Below are 21588 nucleotides of genomic sequence, written 5' to 3'. Positions count from 1 at the left end.
GGAGAACAACAGAGATGTGACACTGAGGGATGTGGGCATGGTTTTAGAGGTCTTTTCCAACCTTAATGATTCTGTGATCATTTGAAGGAACTGTGTACTCTTCCAACCAGGTTGAATTAAATGGCAGTTAGTGATTTAGAATAAAAACTTCACCCTTTGAAATATGATAACCTTCCACAGTATTTCGACACATTTCCAACTGCTGGTCTTGAACTTTCCACATAGCAACAATACCCACATGAGCAGAAAACACAGCTGAGTTTTCCTGTCAGAAGTAATCTGGCAGTACTCCAGAAAGGTCTGTACAGTTTGTTCGTTCTTTAGGTTTCAGAGAAAAGTGCTTGTATGAAGCAACGGAATGACTACCAAAGTCATATCTCCTTTTCTTTTACTGACTAAAAAAGGCTTTATATATATGTATATATATAATAATAATAATTTATATATATATATAATTATTATTATTATTGTTATTTTATTTTTTCTAGTTAGAAAATTCAAAATGTTACCTGGGGTGAGAGATGGGCTATGGGTAGGCACTGAACTACCCACTGTTTTCTATTCCATGCTGGCTACATTTTAGCTGCAAAACAGTATTCAGCCCTAAGCTTGGACTGAGGAGAACCCAGAAGAGAAAGGCTGATAAGCAGTGAGGAAACCTGACAAGTAAGGGCAAGTTGATAAAGTGGTGTTTGTTTGGTCTAGCAAAGCTGAGGTGAAGGGAGATAGAACAGTCTGGAATAGAGGTAGAGAACATCCAGTGATGAAACAGGATCTGGCACCAGCCAGTTGTCTGCCATTTATGACATAAAGGTGTTCAGAAAACATAAAAGACAGCCTTCCTCCCCTCCCACAGCCAGAGCAGCATGTATTTGTAGACTATTTTCAAACAGGGGAGCTTCAGTAGACAAAATTAACTTAAACAGCAGTGATCTGCTAAGCATTTTCCTTCCATGTGCCCATTAGGTATCTAGGGATCTGTTCATGCAAGCTACAAATCTCACGCGTAACTATGATGATTTAGGGGAGAAGTGAATGTCTTTGCTGAATGAATTTAAATAACTACACTGTAACTTAAGCAGTATTTACTTCATTACAGTCTACCCATGAAGTCAAGTCTGTAACTCAGCTATCTGGAAGACAGCATGAAGGACACCCCCACTTGTCTCCCTGTTGGCTATTGGGTAGGATGGGGGAAGAATTCACAACATTAAAATATTTTTCTCCTTCTTTTTTGCATGAAATCATAAAAGAATCCAAAAAAAAGTGACTATGTACAAGGTTAAAATGCAAATGAAATTGTAGGGGAAAAAAAAAAAATACATGATTTGTGTTGAACTGATAAGACCTCACACAGGAACGTGATTAAATGTTTTCTGAGGGACTGCATGTCTTAGATAAGTTGTACTCTACCCTGAACGAGACAGTCTGCAGGCAAAATACTTCAGCTCAGGGAAGCTTCCACACAATGGGTAAATACTTCTTCTCCTTCCTGGTCTGACTCGATGAGCTGGCTCAAATGCAGTCCTCACAGCTCCAGCTAAGACCTGTTCTTTCAGCTAAAATCAATTGTATCCTGGAATTCAAGGCTGCAGGTAAACTGATTTTACAGAAACCTCTCACTTGGGTATAGAATTAACTAAATACTTAAGGGAAATATCAATGCTGGTTTCAATTATCGTGTATTTCAAACCCAAATTTGACAGTCTGTGGTTTCATTTTTCTGTTGGAAAAAAAGTAGCAGGGCAAAAGTTTGAAAAGCTCAGCTGCTATACTTTGCTTTAGTGTGTTTAATAAGGATGTTGGGGCTATTTCATTATTGGTATGTCAATACAGAGATTCACTTGTTGTTCCTCTAAGGCTTACTATCTCTTTTTTTCTTTTAATCCAGTGACAACTCTTGCTCTCCCTGCCCTAACTGGCCACCTGGAAGTGAGAGCTGTCATTTCTTGCTGGGTGCTCCATATGGTTGTCCTCAGCAGCAGGAGAAGATGCATGCAGTTAGTGGGCCTTTTTTGTTGGCTTTTTAAAGAAAAAAACAAATAAATACAATTAGCTGTATCTCAGAGCTGTAATTTTACTGTACAGAATATAGTGGATTCAGCTGCAAGAGCATACACAACAGCTGGCTTCTGCCTGTTTCAGTGCAACCACTGAATGTAAATCTGTCTCTGATTTTTATTCTAATGAAAAAGATAAAGGGCAAGCATAATGTGCGTTATTCCAGCATCCAATAACCCAGAAGAACAATTTCTCCAGTAATAAAACACTCCAGTAATAAACTGCAATAAGGACAAAAATGGAGTTGTTCTTGTAGCGTGGCACCGAGCAACCCACACAATGGATCTGCTGAAGTGTGAGGTGAGGACACGTACAGGGCTCTAGCCATAAAGTCTGTTGCGTGCAGTGACACTGATGACCCATTTTAACAATTAACCTGGCTGCCTCCTACAGTTTCAATGTAAGCTGATGTCTTCCAAGTTTCTCCCAGTAGTGACACTGAGGTAAAAATATCTGCCTGACCTCCACAAACAGTAATGTGACACCCAGAAGCGGGAGGTTTGGTCTCCTTTATCGTGCAGCCTCAGCTCTGCCACAGAAGCCCAAGCGATCGCTCTCTCTTCACTCACTCTCACACATCCACATGAAAATAAAGACATCAGTGTCACCACTGGTGCGTTATCTGTGATCTATCTCTCATCAAATCAACATGACTGTTATTCAGTATGTGCTTAGTTTGTGGGATTTAAGCTATGGAAAATAATACTGAAGAAAATAGAGCAGTAAAGCGTAAAAGAAGTAATCACTTTCTTCTGGAACTAGAATAGAAGTACATGCAGCACGGCTCTGATTCTTTTCAGAAGTTTGATTTATAGCACTTCACAGTATGTGACTGGGAGGCTGAAAAGCCTTTTCAGAGTTGTGGGGATCTTGCATAACTCGGGAAACTCTTGATAGTTCTTAATTAGTTCACTACGAATTGCTCTGTGGGACGCTATGCATCAAATAATCAAGAGCCAAGTGTGGAACAAAGGAGCAAAGTGCAAAATACACACAAATAGACTGCTGAGAAATCATTTCTGTTAGCAAAGCCAGCCATAATTTTAACTTTAGGGCTGAATACCTTCTCATGCTGGAAAAGAACAAACCAGAAATTGGAACAACTGTGCTGGCAGACAGAAGACTAAACCCATTAACAGGACTATCCTATTGATTGCAAAGGCAAACGGACTGGCAATAAATACTCCTGTGCTACAACAAAGTGCAAGTCCCCTAATCTTCCAACATTGAAATGGCTTGAATCTCAACCTTTAAGGCTTGTTTTTAAATGTCAGAGCATATCTTGCTCATGGGGCATGCAGTCTTGGGAAGGAGTCCTGATCTCATTTTCATGAAACAACATTGTTTTGATTACTTTACAAAGAATGCCTATGCTGTGTAAACTCGTGAATTAAAACGTGTATAATGGTCCCAATTTCTAAATATCCAAACAAATGCTTACTACTCCATTCACTTCTGCTTACACATAAAATGTATTAATTCAGGCCAGTATGCATAGGCATCATTTCTGATTTGCCCACATTGTGTGCGAATCTGTACAGGAAGGTCTCTGGGTTTACATTTGGGAAAGCTTCACTTTTAAATGCAGCCTAACCAGCTGATCCTGAAGGATTCTGAAAAGTCTTGGCAATAAAGGCTTCCCTTATGACCAGCTCAGTCAAAAATTGTTACTGCTGCCCAGAAGCATGCTATATGCATGCTAGAAGTGTGCTGCTTTGAGTTCTTCACATAAAATGAAAGGGAATTCTTTTATAAATGTATAAAATTATTTCATTGTAGAAACCTTTCAGAGTAATTCAGTAATTAGGAGAAAAGTAATGCTGAAAGCCAAAATGCATCAGTGGGATTAGAACTGATGGAGCTGAACTGTAGAACACAGAATTAATGCAGAGCAGCTCTGCTAAGGAACATCTGGTGGAATTTTAATTGGAAAGGCTGCACTCAGCATGGTAACACAAACAAAATGATGACATTGGCTTCAGCCTCTGGTAGCAAGCTGCCTGCTAACAGGCTATCAGTGTTACCACTAGTGAGCATTAGGAGACTCCTCTAAGCTTCCAGACTCCTTTTAACAAGAGACATAGACAGGTATTGCAAGAAGGCACATCTGAAAAGGATCGATGGCAGCACAATGGAATTTGTAACATAAAGAAGTTTTGCTGTTTGAGGAAAGACTGAGCACACAAATTAGGAGAGAGAGTTGTGTAATATTAAAACAACAACAAAACATGCAACAGTTGTCTTCATACTCACATCCAAAAGGAATGTATCTAAATACCATGAAACTGGGCTACAAATACTGCTACACTTGGGCCCTAAATCAGGAAAAAAAATATTTATTTGTAAGAAACATTTTTTCCAGCTAGAAATCCTCTTTACCTTGTTTGTGGGTTTGTTCTTTTTCTTTCTTTCTTTCTTTTTTTTTTTTTTTAATATTTAAGCTTTTTTTTACTGGCCTTCAAAACAGACAAGGACAAATGGCTTTATCTTTAAACATCCTTGCAGCTGTTTAATTCCTGGCGAGACAGTGATTGTAACTCCTATGCTGTTTTGCAAGAAAGAGAAGCCAGTGATTCATCCCCTCACATCAACACACAGCCAGAGCCTTATGAAGGTAATTCAGTACAGGTAAGTACTGAATCAGTGTCTGCAACAAAGGATAGGCTCTCTGAGCGGAATGTTTTGCTTGTCTTAAAGTCGATCTGTTTCTTCAAAAATAAGCGTTATTACAAAAGGCCACTTTTTTTTTCCAAATAATAAACCCTCAGATTTGACTGGGGAAGACAGGAAATATTGCACATTCCACTTATAATAGAGAAGATTAGAGTAGGAAACAGTAAAATGAAAATAGCTTGGGGCATTAATCAAAAGAATGCTGAGTGAACACTGGAATCCTTCTGTCTGATTATCTGTATAGTTTTTCCCTGTTTCTTCTTTCTCCTAACAAGGTTTTTTGCTAACATTTAAAAAGTGATCCATACTCAGAAGATATCCACCTCTACTTTTACCTTGCAGCATGGACAGCACTGGAGAAAAAGAGCTTGTAACCACATGCAACGATGATGTGTATGACAAATAATAATAATAAAGTAACTTAAATCAGCAATAACATTTTGATGAGAGCAGGTGAGGTGATGAAAAGGACAAGACAGCTGACAGGTGACAGAAGCAGGCAGATGATAAAATGAAAAGACGAAGTGCTGATGCTTACATTACAATCTGTTTTAAAAACTTGCAATAGAGAGAAACTAAGTTTCCCATAAAAGAAGGCCTAATCTGAAAAGTATGCAAATAAGAGTACAGTTGTACAAGACCGGGCCATCTCCCTGCACCTGGTGCTTAGAGGGATGTTTTCCATTCACCTCTGCCACTTCCTTTTCTCTCTGCTCCCAGCACGCTCCATATTTGCACTGTTTGTGATTATGATAGGAAAAGCGACCAAACCCAAATAAGTATTTTTTAGAGAGCAGAATTGCCTCACCAAGGGGGTCAGATAGCAGCCAAATGCTGAGAGCCAATATAACGACGTAGGAGGAGGCATGCTGCTGGGAGCACTGAGATATATTTAGAAGCCTAAATTTAGACATTTTGTTTAATTGCTAGCATTTTGGTGCTTGTAGTCACTCTCATTTGTAAGTAATAATCACTCTGTTTCAAACAGCTACAGCAAAAGTTTGTATGACAGAAAAGATTGAGCTGGCAAAGGATCTAATTTGTTTTTGTAAACAAAGTCACTCAACTTAAACCAAATAAAAGACACGGGGGGACTTAAGCTCAGTTTTTGAACTGTTTCTGCATAGCATGTGGTTTACTCTGTGCTGTCTCAGATGGTCAAGTTTGAAAGAAGAATGCCTACTTTTAGCGCTCACAAACACTGTCATTTCCTGGGTTTTGGTCAAAGCCACAGATTGACTGTCACACAGATCATTGTACGAGCCCTAAAGAGAGCTAATTTCAAAAGAAGCACAGATGTGGTCCCGAGTTCTCATTTTGTACAGCAAATCTTCAAAAGGAACCAACATAAACCCCCAAATGTATGGTTGGAAGTGTCATCTTTATGACAGGTAATGGCCTCAGTTATGCCTAGCAATGAGTACTTCCTACGGATATACATTGTTCAGTGTTGACCTTTAATGAGCTCAGTACAAGCTCTTTTTTTTTCCATGAGTGAAGTGCATGAGCAGTACAGCTTTGGGTGGACGTACATGGCAAGGATGTGCTTAAACTCATCCTACGCTCCAGGATTAACTTGCTAACAAGCACAAAGCTGATAAGCAGGCTTCAGATTCACTGAGATTAAACAGCAGTTTCTACCTCAGTTTTGTTACATTCTAAAACCATTTCCTGTGTATTTGGCTTTCTTTACTGTGTTGTAAGTTCAGTTTTGGTTTGTTTTGGAGTATTTAAATTGTTTATTATTCAACTTTTTTTAAAATTATTATTATTTTTTTATTATTTTTTAAGTTGAATTACATTTCCTACGTTGTATTTATGTGGAAATATTTCTTAAATTGTATTTAAGTGGAAATATACAAAAAAAAAAGCAGATTTGCCAAAACTGCAGGAGTTCTTGCATGAGTCTCCCCTTTGGATGATGCCCCAATTGGTTCCCTCACAGAAACACCTACAGTTTTACAAGTTTTCAGAATTCAGAGGGTGAACTTCTATCCTGAAATCCTCAAATGGGCATTTTTTTCCAATAAATGTTTTTCCAAAATCATGAAATAAAATGCCCTCCTCTGTACTGCCAGCATATGTGTAAAGGTTTGATTCTGATGCCTCTTCAGCTCTCATCTATTACATGTTCCTAAAGGCAGTGTTCTAATTTCCTGACATTTTATGAGTGCATTTCTTGGAACAGTGAATACTGTCTCTAGTAAATTCAATTTGTGAGGGTGCTTCCAAGGCTGTCTAACACCACCTGAAATCAGCAGCATCTGCATCACACAGCCCATTTTTGATTAATGTGCGAGACTGACTTCAAGTATGTCTACCTGGAAATGCTGTTAGCATTATAAATAGAGCACTATGGATATTTGTAATTAGTGACTAAGCACTATTTCTATCTACCAGCCAGTCTCTGGGTCATATTATCATTCTAAGTGCAATTACAGCTTCATGCTGTACAAAATAGAGCTATATTCCAGGAATGACTTCTATATCTTTTTCTTTTCTGTGTAAGTTGACTGAGAACAACAAATTCATTTACCAGGAAGGGCTGCTGAGATCCAGAAAACGACAGACAGGCATTGCTTGCTGCTTTACGACACTGTCCGTAGCTTTAGGAGGCAATGGATTCAGTATGGCTGTACTTGTGCAAGACCTAAAGCCAACAAATGCCCAACAAAGAGCTGAAACAGAGGTGGTGATGACAGAGCTGACATTATCAAAGTGCTTCAGATTACAGCCTGCGAATGACTGTTTGGCCACAGCACAATGCAGTCTGCAAATGGAGCCCAATGGAGCAACCAGGAAGCTTCTCCTGCTTTGTGTACATAAGAAGCCAACTAAATAAGGATTCCCTTCAATCATTGTTGTCCACACACAATGTACGGCATATTTGGAGAGATGTATGAGGGCAACAGTGGCTTTGTGTGCAAATAATAGAAAAAAAAACACAAAACGAGATTTGAGATCAAGTGATATGGCAATTGGGAACGTGTACCTCATGGGGATGGATCCATTGGGTATCCTCAGTTGGGAAGAACCTGTAAGAACCACCAAGTCCAACTCCTCAGAGTTGGGCTCCACCACCGTATTGACTGACCGTGGGAATTACAACGTTCATTTTACCTTTCCCAGTCCTTCTATAGCCTTGTAATTTTTTATATGGCTGTAAAGCTTTTATCCCAGTGTACGGTATCAAAAAGTCCTCCCCCTGGCTCACCTGCTGGAGCTGCAGATAACAGCCGGAGAAACAAAGCCTATCGCACTGCTGTCTGGGGCTCTTGTGCCCGTGAGGGAGCAGCTGGAAGCGGAACGAGGAGGTGGGTAGGGGGCTGAAGCAGCCGCCCGGGCCGAGGCGCCATGTCCCCACAGGGGCTGCGGGCGGGAACGGCCCTCCGCCGTCACAGCGCCGAGGCGGGAACGGCGCCACCAGAGCCCAGCTCCATCTTGAGCCTGAGGGAAGGATGGGTCCCGGCCTCATTTGGAACTGGGGCGTGGCGGGCTGGGGTTACCCGGCGGGGCCGGGCGAGAGCTCGGGCCCCGCGGCGGTTTCCTGCTGAGGGAGGGGCGGACCGTGACGGGCGCGGGGCTGCGAGGCTGCGAGGCGGAGCGGCCGCCATCGTGCGTATGAGGTAAGGACTGAGCATCCCCGGAGCCGGCAGGAGCGGAGGTAACGCGGGCAGTCGCGCCGGTACAGCCGCCCGGAGCCGCCTTGCGGGGCCGGCTGGGCGGCGGGGTGAGGGCCTCAGCACCCGGGGCCGCCGCAGGTGCTGGAGCCGCGCGGGTTTGTCGCCGGGGCGCTGAGGGGGCTGTGCTCGGCCCGCCCGGCTCCCGCCCTGAGGTTCCTCAGCGCTGAGGCGCTCGGCGGCCGCCGCAATTGCAGCCGGCGCTGCCCAGAGGGCGCGGAACGGCGCTGAGTTTGTCTCCTCAGGGAGAGCAGCGGCCCCAGCAGCGCTCTCCTCGCGCTTCCCCGGCAGCTCCTGCACGCTGTTCGCTGGGTGCCGTGACAGCGAACGGAGCCACGGCTGCGCTGCAACGGCCGCCACAGGGACTGAGGTGCGTTAGCTTTATACACCGGCGTTACTGGGACCGCCGTGGCCTCTGTGCTGGGAGCTGCGGCTGTGTTTGTCCAGACATCCCCTCCCAGCAGCTGACCCGGCTCCTGGCTGGGGGCGATCTGCCGGGAACTCATGAGTTGCTTTGAATTTCAGGGGAATAAATGGGAAGTGTGAGCAATGCAGAGCCGTAGTGGTACGGTGACGCGTTGTTTTCCACTCGTAGCTGGCTCGGTTCCACAGCTTTAAGGTGGCCGGGTTTGAAATCTGCTCCTGAGGTAGATCTGTATGGGATTTGGTACTGGAGCAAAATTAGCTAAGTTGCTTGTGAGTGGGCTGATTTTCCCTTCATCTGATGTTCACAGCCGTTCTCAGGACTTAAGAGCACGTGGGTGGCTTTGCTGAACAGCTTCACACAGGTGCGTATTTACTGATACACCGAGTGAATAATTGACCTAGAAATGACTCAATTTACTCGATAAACACACCTTGCCCTTACTTGAAAACGGATGTATTTATTTGATCTAAGGATTGTGTTGGTTTATACGATGTGAAGAGTGAGCCGGCAATGAGGGGCGCAGTCAGTGGAAATGCTGGGGATGGGTTGGGGTTGGGGATCTTGGTTTAGTGACTGTGATTCTGTGCTCAGGGGGCTTGCAAGACTTGGCTGAACAGGTTAAATCTTTACATTGGGGATTACTTTTGTCAGAGGGCCTTGCTGGCTGCGTGTGGCCTGGACAGGATTTTTCTCTCCCAGAAGCAATAAGAACCATGCTAGACAGACTAAGCCTTTCCCACATAAATGCTCAGACTGTGAGGTACCTAAATACATGCATTGCAAGGAATAGGCATTTCTGGGACTTACAACCTTTGCTCTGCTGATGCTTAACTCCCTGAAGGTGTTTGCTGTTTGCTGGTGTAGGGCAGGCTTGACTCTTACCCATGGGACCGTTTAATTTCTTGATAGGGGTTTTTACAGCTGGGATATGAGATAGTCAGAGTATCTCCATAAAATTATGTTACAGTGAGGGTTAGTTCACGTAGTCAAGAGAGCTGCAGAAGACAGAGGCAGGAATACTGGTCATCTCTTCTAGCAAACAGGCATTATACGTGAGCGTTTGGTATTGGACATGGGCTCAAAGGTTCCCTCCCATCTGGACAGCCACTGTCCTGCTGAGTGGGACAAAGAGGTCTTCCTCTACCCCTGTTCTTAAAGGAAGGTCACGCTGTAATTCAGTGCTAGTATTTGGTTAAAGGCAGGTTAACCTTCATTAGTTCCTTTGGAATGTGGCCACTATGTGATAGGCCTTATCAGAATATCCACTTCTGAAGCGATCTTAATTTAAGATCATTACGTCCTGGTTTCCTGTCAAAGCTTTCTATGTCAATGACACTGTTACTCCTGTAAAAATCCTGTGCATATCAGCAAAAAGATTCCTCACAGCTGCAACCATCAGCAAAAACAAGAGGTTAAGACTTTGTATTGCACAAGGGTGAGTGGTGAAGAAATACATGTGCTAGCTTGTGTGATGTCACAAGCCTGCATTAGCCTTAGTAGTCCTATGGCAGGGCTTTGACAGTGTGAGACTGCTGTTTTTTGCTGGAATATTACAGAACTGCAGTGTGTTAAAAGGTACTATGTTATTCCTCCCTTGTTCTTCCCTTCCAAGCATATATTCTGTTTGCACAAAAACAGTGGCCTTGTGCAGGAGTAATGGATTCTAATATGCGGTTGTTTTTTTTTTTCTCTTCTTATATTTTCTAACCTTGAGATCAGTTTCCTCCAGTCTCTGTTCTCACTTCCTTTTTTGGGTGGGTGTGTATGTCTATATATGTGTGTGTATAATATGCTTCCAGTTGGTTGAAACTACTGGCTTTAGTTTTGGTTAAGTGAAGTTTGTAAACCAAAGAAACACCCCAAACCTGCTGGTAGTTTTGATTCTCACCCAGTGTAATAAGACACCAGACTCAGTGTGACAAGCAATTCCTGCCCTGAAGGCGTTAAGGGTACAAAACAAACAAGGTTAGAGAAGAGAACCAAATGCCAAATCCTGAGTGAGCTGTTGAACACACCTTCATTCAGACCTTAGATGTTGTTGGATACCCAAAGTTGTGAATAACAAAAGCAGACTGGGGGAGGAAGAAAGAGTATTAGGAGGAAAGTGAGCTTGGGAGGATACTGTGGTCGTTCTTTCTCTGGTAGGGTAAAGTAAGGCAAGAAACAGTCAAGGTCATCAGTAAGAAAGTTGTGTAGAACAGCAGTCATGTGCTGCTAATTGAGATGGAGGCATTTGAACAGTGATAGGGTCAGTACTTACAGGTAATTAAATTACCTCGTGGTCCAAAGTCCAGAGGTAAAATGACAATGTCTCCGTGCAGAACTTGCCTATGTGTGAAAGAATCAAATTTGATGTAATTAGAATGATTCAATTGATTTGATCATCTGATCAGAATGCCTGTTTGTTCAAAGTCATGCTTCCAAACAAGCTGTGCTTTGAAGGGTGTTCCAGGAAGAAATGGGAGTAGTGATTAGGGCACGTGGTGCAGCAAATCACAAAGCTGTGTGCTTACATGTGGCACGTTTTCAAAATGGCAGTCAGATGCCATAGTAGTAGCTATGATACTCTTCTTTTCCCTGCTGGGATTTCTCCAGAGTGATTTGCCTTCAGGAATAAGTTTGCAGCCAGTGTCCTGTCTGAGACGAAGCAGACACTTCAAGTTGAATTTCAATTTCAAGTTAAGTGCTATTTTTGCTAGTGATAAGTGTTCATCAAATTAGAAGACACCTGTGTTGGTTACTTGTCCTGCTATTTTACACATTTATGCTTCCTGAAGACTGAATCATATTTGTGTTTGGTTATTATGTTTTCTACTTACCGATTATAACTGAATCTTCTCTTTCAATGCAAACAAAATAATCTTACAAGCTTACAGGCCATGCTGTTTCCTGAAGATGTTACTACACCAATTAGAGAAGATCAGTCAGTCTGTGGTTGCAAATGCATTTGGCAGAAGCAGTGGAAGACAGGTGTATATATAGGAAGAGTGACTAGGTACAGAGTAAGTAGCAAGAAGAACTGGTAACCACTGGTGAGCTGAACTTGCTTGAAGTTTCCTTTGTGGTGCGCACGTATGAGCACACTCAAACTTAGAAATGATGCGGATTCCTCTTCTGTAATTAGTTTAGTTCTACTGGGGATGCGTTGTTGTAGCAGTCCAGCTTCTAAGTTCTAAAAGAACAGAGTTTCTGGACAGTTGAGAAGCTTTTGTCTAATTAAAAGTGAAATTTGATGGCATGTGATGACATAAGATCTTGAGTTGTATAAACTGATAGAATGTGTATTTAGTAATGAAGCATATTTAGGCTGTTTCTTTAAAATACTGAAGGAAGCAAATAAATGAGATGTTCAACTAAACAGACTGAAGATCTCGTTTTTCATTACTTCAAAGAACACAGCCTCTATTTTGATGTGAAGGAAGCTTGAATGTTCACAGGAGTTGAAGAAAAACGATGTTTCAGTTCCTTGTTTGTTGGTTGAAAATAGTCTTTATCCTTTTCATATCTTCAAAACTAATGAAGTTAAGTGACATCAAGCCAAATTTCCTGTACTGTAGTATATAGAGGTTGGCTGGGTGATTAAGGAAAAGTCTGATTACTAAGTTTTCCCTCTGGAAAACTTTCTCTAACTGGAAGGTTATTGGAGGAGGCTTAGGGGGGAAAAGCAAACTATTATGGGATACAAATCAGCAGTTAGATGAAGGGAATTCTGGACTAAGTGTCTCTTCATGTTGCCCCTGGTAATAGCCTACATTATGTTGATGAAGCCTGCAGTCCCGCTGTTAGATTACTCACAACTTACCTGTGTAAGTGTTGGCATTTGATAAATTTGTTAGTACTGCAGTAAATCTGTGTTCATGCTTCAGACTTCCACTTTGGTCTTAGAATGCTTTCATTTATTTGTTTCCTCATTTTGACTCTGCTCTTTCTCAACTGTGCAGTTCCTCAATTCCTTTCTACTTATTTATTTTTTCCCTAGAGGAAGACATTCCTTTTTCTATTTAAATTATGGTGGCACTTGTGTCGTGCTGTGTGTACATTGGTTGGTTTGTTTGTTTGCTTTAACTACACATGGATTTCTCTTTGTGTAATGACACATATGAAGTAATAAAAGGGGATTTCACATAGGGTGGGAAGTTGGAAAGAAGACTTGGCAAGAATATTACAGGATAACAATTTTTATCATGATTTCAGCTGTCTCTCTTGTTTTAGATTGCAGTTTGGAGCCGTGGAGAATTCACAGCCCTTCCACAATGGGAGAAAGGACAGACTGTGCTAAGTCTCATAGCTCACTGGCTGAATACAGCCCCGTCAGTAAATCAGACAAGACAGATCCAAATGACCACTCTGAAATACAGGATGGAAACCAAAACACAATGCAATTGAAGAAAGAAATATCTTTGCTAAACGGGATAAGCCTGATAGTAGGCAACATGATTGGTTCAGGTATCTTTGTCTCACCCAAAGGAGTTCTCATCTACAGCAAATCTTATGGATTGTCTCTAGTCATTTGGGCAATTGGAGGGATTTTTTCAGTCTTTGGAGCTCTCTGCTATGCTGAACTTGGAACCACTATTACAAAATCAGGAGCCAGTTATGCGTACATCTTGGAGTCTTTTGGGAGCTTCATTGCTTTTATTCGTTTGTGGACCTCACTTCTAATTGTTGAGCCAACTAGTCAGGCTGTTATTGCAATCACCTTTGCTAACTACATAGTTCAACCTTTCTTCCCATCTTGTGATCCTCCATATATTGCTTGTCGTCTCATAGCAGCTGCTTGTGAGTGTAAGTATTTCTACCACGGTAATTTTTTTTTTAATCTGCAGATAAGCTTCATTTAATCAAATCCTGCTGAATCCCAGTGTTGATGTGTACTGAATGATTTGAGATACACTAGGAAAAACAACTATTTCCAGCATACCAACAACTTAGAAGTATTATTCCGTCAGTTGATGTGTTCTAATTCAGAAGCAGAACAGTGTTTATCTCTTCCAGTATGCCTCGTGTGAGAAAAATGAAAATTAAGTTTGTTTTCCTTCAGAGAGGTATATTAAATCAAACCCTAAGATATCCTTGGTATGGTTTATGAGTTGTTCTTACGCTGTGAATTCTGCTGTAACTTATTTTTCAGTAACTTCTCAGTGTAGACGTGATCAGGTAATTTTTCCTGTTGATTTTCAGAAGGTCAGAGGTTCACAGAATGGCTTGAATTGAAAAGGGGCTTTAAAGGTGACCTCATTCCAAACCCTGGTGATGATCATTCATTCAGGTTCCTTATGCTTGTGATTAACAGTAGCATCAAAAAAAAAAAAAAAGGCTGTACCTGTTCAAAGCTGTTTTGAAAACAGGAAATGGTGTGTGCAGATAGAACACTGAAATGTTTGTAGTCAGATAGCTGGCTTGGTTAGTCAGTATAGAGGAACATCATCACATGCTTCAAATCAGGACTGTTTTGCTGTGTGAAAAGAATGGAACTGATTGTACAACGTGTGCTTTGACTTTAGGTATTTCATATAAAGTGCTTATTCGACATCTGTGTTCTTCATGTCCAGTACACAGTGAAAAATATTTTTTAGGAAGTCTGCATGGCAACTTTTGGTTACCTACTGTGCAGTCTCACTGCATGGGGAGCCTGCACTCCCTGCCAACCTGATGTTCTTGTCATGCAGCTGATAGGGAACTTGAGCTTTTTACTGCTGCAGGAGGGAGATGTGCTGCTCCTAGCTGGTTCCCTTCTGAGGCAACAGAGAGCCTGCTGAAATAGCTGTGATGTTCCTTGTGTGGTTGCCTGTGTAGAACTGGGGGGGAGGGACCAGGCTTAGTAGCAGAGTGTGCTTCCAATAGTTGAGTTCTGTAATTATATGTAAACCACTCCCTTCTCCATTTTTAGGGGGTTAATTTGTTATTGCTGGGAAAGCACTCATGGGAAGAATAATCACATACTTTCTCCAGAAATATCTGTCAGCTTGCTCAACTGTGTTCCCTTCCCTCCCCACCCCAAGATGTATGAACACATTTTGCCATGACTACTTCAGGGCAGGAATGGAGGACCTGTAACATCATGTCCACGTTCCTCGAACAGATACAGTCCCAAGGTATCCTGGCACAGATCTGTTGCTAAGAGAGGAAATCTAGTACCTTTTGTTTTTTTCTTTCTCTTCCCTCCCCCCCCCCCCCCGCCTTTCTTCTGAAGACATGACAGCAAGGTCACAGTCATGGAGATGTAAGACTGATTGTAACAGCCCATGCTGTGGTTTAAATGCTTGTCCTGCCTTGTTCCAGGCCTCTGCTGACACTCATACCTGCTCTCCAGCTTCATGTGGCTGTTGTTGCTGAAGCCTATGCTGCTCCCTGACAGGGCTTAATTTGTATCAGTCCTTACCTCTGGGTAAGGTTAAGGCTGTATTAATGAAGCTGCTGGCAGCCAAAGTCTGAACGCTGGTCATGTATAGATTGTATGTGAGAATAGATGGGCTTGTGGTGGTGTTTTGTTCTAACTGCAGTAACAGCAGTACTCTGGTGAGGTCTGTCTTAGAGTTACACAGCAACGCTTTGTCATTTGTTTTGGAAATCAGGTTGGCATCTGGTGCTGCAGATCTAAACGGGGCAGTTCTCAGCGACCTTAAGTAGCCAAATGATGTTAAGTTGAAGAAAGCATGAGAGAATAATGTAGCTAAAAAGAAAGGACGTGACTTGTTCAGATTCTTCATTGTTTTCTTTCATTTATCTTTTTTAAAGAGTTCAGAGACAGAATAGCATTTTACCTGGAGACCAAACCACAACTCAGAATAAGAAAGAGCTAATAACAGTTGCTCCTAATAGAAAATTCCTTAAAAAATATTTGAGTGCTGAAATACACCCTGTGAGCAAATACCCTGTGAGTAATACCAGTCGTTAACTCTGAAGAGCGGAGACCAAACAGAGCTGTTTATTTCCTGAGAGTTCTTTGCTGGCAGTGCTGCCTTCTGAAATTTGATACAACTATTTTTCCTCTCTTGCCAAGCTCTGTGGAGTCTGGTTCAGCTGTTCTGTTGTACCCACACCAGCAGTGAGATCATTACCTTTCTTTTGTTACCTTTTACATGATTACTCTTCTGTTCAGTAACTATGCTTATTATAATTATATCTTAATAGGATCATATTATTCTTGGATGTTTGGAAAGGAAATAATTTATCACATCTCTGATTTTGATGTGCTGCCACCTTAATTCTTTATCAAATTGTATTTCTGTGTATGCATGTGTAAAAAACACATAGCACAAGAAAATTCTATGGAGATAAAAACTGCAGTAGAACATAACCATGTTTTTGCTAACACTGAGAACTGGAGGAACATACATAAGGGTTGGAATAAAAAATATAATGATGATGATTTGGATAAGCAAAATGTTCACTGATAGTGTTTTATTGAGTAAAGGACACTGAAAATGCTGAACCTAAGGAGTATTCAGCATCGGAGTTCAGGCAGAGGTTGGCTCTTTGCCTGAGGAAAAAGTGAAGTGTTGAGGGCCACGAAAACAATGCATTTCAACAGTAGCTTGAAAAGCATTTTTGTGGGAAGTTGATCATATGAGTAAGTTTAGTCAGCTGCTGTTAGTAAAATACTTGTGAAATCTGGAACTCCAGTTCCATTTCAGTCTTGTGAAATAGGCCTGACACTGATTTATTGTGGGGTAGAGGGAAGAATATACTTTGATTACACATTATTTGCCACCAGTTCCTAAAAATACAGAGTCATAGAATAGTTTGTGTTTGAGAAGACCTTAAATATCATCTTTCAATCCCCTGATGTAATATTGTGTTAGTAATATTGTATTAGTTATGGACCATGCTGTTTGGTCAGATCTGTTCTAGTCTCAGTTGTTAATTCAGTGTAACACAGCTGGAAAAGTGCAGTGAATTGCCTGTGACCAAGTTCAGTATTTTAGATAGTTTGTGGATGTTGAACTGATCCTCAGAGTTAACGAGGGAAGGGGAGAACCTTTTAAAGCACTATTTTAATTATTTACTTAAGGGAATTTTTGGATAATCTTTCATTAATCAGAACAATACTGTTAATAATTTCATGTCTTGGTTTCTCTAGCTTCGGAATTGTTGCAGAATGTATCTGATGGAGGTAACCAGGAAATGGGTCATGTTATTAGAGGACCACAAATGTGGGGAAGGTTTTTCCTTCCCTCTTTTGAAACAGTGTGTTTTATGAGCCTTTAAAATGTGTTTCCTCTGTTGTGTTTTTTTTTTGGTTTGTTTTCAACCAGTGTGGATTGAATACCTATATACTGGTACTCTGCTTAGTTTAATCTAAGTAGTAGTGTAGCAGGTGAGTGCTTATTATCTTTGAGAAATGAGTTAAATTGAATAATGTTTAAATTGCATTTTAATTTTAATTTTTTTCTTCTCCCCATCCCTAGGTCTTCTAACATTTGTAAATTGTGCCTATGTAAAATGGGGAACACGGGTCCAGGATATATTCACTTATGCTAAAGTTGCTGCTCTTATTGCCATCATCGTAACTGGAATTGTTAAAATATGCCAGGGTAAGCATATAGTCATAAAGCAATATTATACTGTGATAAGCTGTCCTGTCTCAGTTGACTTTGAGCTAAAGAGAAAGATGGTAACTGATTGCTCAGCCATTTTGTGCCATTTACTGCCTGTTGTGGAGAATAATAAAGGAAAACAGAAAAATACAGAGCTAGCAAAATACAGTGGGAGTGAAGAAAGCTGTGAACTCCCGTGCAAGAACATTTTACTTTGCACTGAGGTCAACTGAGTGTTGTTTTTACAAAATTAACTTTGTGCAGGTCGGAAGGTGACTGAACCTGAAGTTGGAGAGATGTGTAAGAACATGTGACCAGATCTATGTGACAAAAACTTGTGGTTGTTTTTGTGCTGAAATGCTGAGTTCTGTTACAGCTGTTGGAAGTTAGAAAGCTGATGCCTTTAGGGATTTTGTGTGTGTCTGGTCTGTGCTGGGCTTGTGCCTTCAAGGAGAAAATTCTCAAGCAAGTTTTATTCTTACCCTTTCCCTTGAGGAGGATTTATTACTATGCTAACTTAGACATGCTTAGAATAACTAGATGTAACTTAGAATACATAAAATTACCCTGCTTTCAGGCTGCCACAAGTACCTTTTCCTGGCCATTTGTGTCCTTTACTCTAAGTGGTTATTGTTGAAAGAAACTACTGTGAATGGAGCAAGAATAATGTAGGTGAGCACCCTGCCAGCATGCTCCATCCTTAGCATGACTATTTTGCAGGTACTAAGCTTGTTCCATACTAACTTCTACTCACTGGCTCATTTTTTTTCTATCTCAGCACTTTTTCTGCCTGCATTTATGTCAAGGGAATAGCGATCTGTGATTAGGATAAAAAGCAGGAAATAGATGTGAGGGTAGATAAGAGGCCTCAAATACTTCCCTGTCCAGTTCTGATGAAGTCTAAAGACTTTGGGACGCATAGTGCAGGGGGACATTTTGTAGTGGCATAACAAGTCACCGTTTGTGTTTGGTCTGTATGTGTAAAGTAGTCTGAATACATACAACAGCCATGAGGAGGAGGGTATTCGGGCTTGTTGGAGGTCAGGAGATAACACACATTCTCACAACTGCTGGCATAAAAAATACACCTTTCCCTCTTAGCTTGGAAAAGTTTTATCTCAGCAGTACTTTATATTCTCTTTATTGTTCTGTTTACAGTTATTAATAAATGAAACTTGCTTTTTTTTTTTTTCCTTCTTTTTTTTAAATGTGCTCTTATGTATTGTCACTGTTATCTAAATACAACCCTAGTCTTAGGCTAAACGACTGAAATTGTAGAAGGTTATAGCAGGAGAGAGTGAATTATTTTATGAGTGTTATTAAAAACATACCTTTAGTCTGAGTACGGTCATAGCTCCTTGTTTGTAGCGCAGTCTGAATCCAGCATTCCTGAACCTTTTGTGCCATTGCAGGCACAAAAGATTGTAGTTATAGTAGTAGTACCATCCACAGAACATAGCTTTTAGTATTTTACGTGCTCTGCTTAGTCTCATGTTTGAAGCACAGAGTGGAAATGAAAAAAGTATTCAGTAAGCAGCTTTGAAGAAGTTATGATTTCTGAGTTCTTGTGTCTGTGTGCCAAACTGAAGGAAACTATTGGATGTATTTATCATAGAATCACAAGGCTGGAAAGGACCTACAAGATCATCTAGTCCAACTGTCCTCCCATTACTGTTGATACCACAAATCTGATTATCCCGCAGCTCATTCTGTCTTCTCTCTATGCAGGATATTCGTCACACTTTCAAAACTCTTTTGAGGGATCTTCTGTTGATGTCGGAGACATTTCCCTCGCGCTCTACTCTGCCTTGTTCTCTTATTCTGGTTGGGATACACTCAATTTTGTGACCGAAGAGATCAAAAACCCAGAAAGGTGAGAGATTTGAGCTTTCTAACACCTGGCTATTCCCCGTTGCTCATTTTGTATTTGTCTTTTGCTAATGAGCTCTAAACTTATACAGAAATGAATGAAAACTACTCCATGCTCTGATGGCGAGGCCATGGATAATCATCAGCTAAGAATTATTAGCTTTAATCACAGTTGTGAGAACTAATAAGTCCAGATGATTGCGGGATGCTCTATTTACTGCTTGATAAACTTTTAGTTCAAACCAGCACATGCCATTAGTTGCAACAGGTGTTAATGCTGCAGTGTAGTAGTTATGTAAGTCTGGCCTATATTTATCTGTGCAATAATTCTGATTTAACATTAAAGAATGTTATCTTTTTCATGCATTAATGGTGTGAAAGTGTGGCTGACTACACTAGTCTTGTTCAGTCTTGAGTCTGTAAGCAGACACCTTTATGTTAAAAATAGAATGTCATTTGATTATTTTTTTTTTGCTTCCTATTATAAGCAACAGCTCGGATTGCTATAGCTGGAAGATAAAGAATGTAAGAATTTTTGTTGTTTTCTTTCAATTCTCCCAGCAGTGGACTTGTACAGTTCCTTCTGTTACCCCAGGGCTCTGTGCTGTGCATTTATTTAACAGTAGATTTGTGTATTAAAAATATAAAATAGTGGATAATTAATTATAAATAATATACTTATTACTTATAAATAATAAATGTATTTATATAATTGTCACCATTCCATGTTTTTGATTTTAAAGTGCGTAACTGGGAGAGGACGGCTGAAAGTAGTGCTGTGTATATCTGGTTTCAAGTCCAATCATGCACTTCACACTGCAAGTCCACCACTAAGCCATGTCCATAATCACCAGTATTAAGCAGCCTGCTTAGTTTGTTCTGTGCTGTGATGAGAGCAGATGAAGGCTTTTGCTTTGATGTAGTAGATTCCATGCTCTCATGCTAGAGCTACAGCATTCTTCAAGAAGAATGAGTGCAGTGGCTCAGAGTTCTGCCCCTTTTGATTCCATCTGTGATGCTTAACATGGTTAGTAGGAAATAATTTAAGGCAGGTAGATTCGAATGCTGTTGTCACTAATCTGGAAACCCTAGTGTTAGGGTGTTGAAGAACAACTGCATAGAATCTCTCTTTATACATAACTTACGTGGAGACTTACTGCATTACATTTCTAATTCTGCTAGCATTCCGTATTAGAATTTCCAGTTTTGAAAGAAACCCAAGTCTTCCAGAGATATCTATTTCGAAGGATTTATTTTATCTTCATACATTTCTTCTCTAAGGTAAAAGATGCAAATCAGTGAGATAATTTTGTTACTGATTTTTTCCTTAGGCTGCGGGTTTGATTATTTTCTTTTTTAACTTGTCTTACAGGAACTTACCACTGGCTATTGCTGTGTCTATGCCAATTGTGACCGTCATCTACATTATGACCAATGTAGCTTACTATACAGTGCTGGATGTTCAAGCTGTTCTCTCTAGTGATGCTGTGGCAGTGGTAAGTTGACTGTGTAGCACTTTGGTATGTTACTCACCCTTCACTTCTTTGGGATGTGTTTCACATGTTTCTCAAGTGGAACAAAACAGGAAAAGATGTCCTTACACTTCTTTAGTGCTTCAGTGAATCCAGAGAGAAGAAAAGATTTGCCATGAACATTTTTATCTTAAAATAAAAAATAGTTAATGAAATCACGTGCAATAGTAATATATGAGCAGACTGAATAAAACAAGCTCAGATACAACTTGTTAATGTGTTTTGCATAGAAGCTAACAAGACTTGTGTGTTTTGAGCTGATTGTAAATTAGACTCATTACTACATAATGGCCTTTTCTGTTCCTTCACGCTGCAGTGTTCAAAAAGCTCAACATTCTGTGTGGATATTCATTGGTGTGATGCATATCTGGATGCATTAGCTGTGACAAAGTTTAGCTTTGCATCTCCTTTCCAATAACATAAATCCATGTCTTCCCAAGATTGTATTAATTGCACCAACAACTTTTGATATTTAAATTGTTCTGTTTTTTTTGTATACAAGTAGAAGTTCAAGTCCAATTAAAGTATAAAGCTTCTTAAAATGAAGGCTGGACAAAACATGTTTTATACTCAAAGCTGGTCATTATACAAAAGTGAAGGGGTTTTATTTTGTTTTGCTTCCTTTTCCTGTAGCTGTATTTCTCATTTCTGTATCCTTAAGATTTTAGGGGCAAAATCTCACCGCCTTCCTGGATATTTACACTAGAGGGAAAGAAATAGCCTTCTTCCCTTTATATTCTCATGTAGCTCCTAAAATTCAAGTAGCTAGATAATGGACAGAGAGAGTTAAATTAATCAAAATAAAG

The 21588-nt window shown here is 40.6% G+C and overlaps 2 protein-coding genes across 7 annotated transcripts in view; one reads left to right on the top strand and one right to left on the bottom strand.

Moving 5' to 3' along the window:
• LOC140257535 (uncharacterized) overlaps positions 1-8073 on the bottom strand; it is a 24142-nt gene extending 16069 nt beyond the window's left edge. Inside the window, exon 1 of the mRNA XM_072346888.1 lies at positions 7949-8073. The gene's annotated coding sequence lies outside the window, so the exon portion shown is untranslated. The remainder of the gene's footprint in view (positions 1-7948) is intronic.
• SLC7A6 (solute carrier family 7 member 6) overlaps positions 7986-21588 on the top strand; it is a 26664-nt gene continuing 13061 nt past the window's right edge. Inside the window, exons 1-6 of one of the 6 annotated variants that reach the window (XM_072346891.1) lie at positions 7986-8048; positions 9149-9202; positions 13054-13626; positions 17253-17378; positions 19110-19254; positions 20623-20746. In XM_072346891.1, the coding sequence (XP_072202992.1) occupies positions 13095-13626; positions 17253-17378; positions 19110-19254; positions 20623-20746 (927 nt within the window). In that variant the 5' untranslated portion in view covers positions 7986-8048; positions 9149-9202; positions 13054-13094. The other 5 variants (XM_072346895.1, XM_072346890.1, XM_072346893.1 and 2 more) reach the window with 5 other exon arrangements.

The sequence above is a fragment of the Excalfactoria chinensis genome, chromosome 11 (genome assembly GCF_039878825.1).
Source record: "Excalfactoria chinensis isolate bCotChi1 chromosome 11, bCotChi1.hap2, whole genome shotgun sequence".
Taxonomy (NCBI): Eukaryota; Metazoa; Chordata; class Aves; order Galliformes; family Phasianidae; genus Excalfactoria; species Excalfactoria chinensis.
The sequence above is the reverse complement of the archived record's forward strand: the minus strand, read 5'-3'. Positions and strand labels throughout refer to the sequence as shown.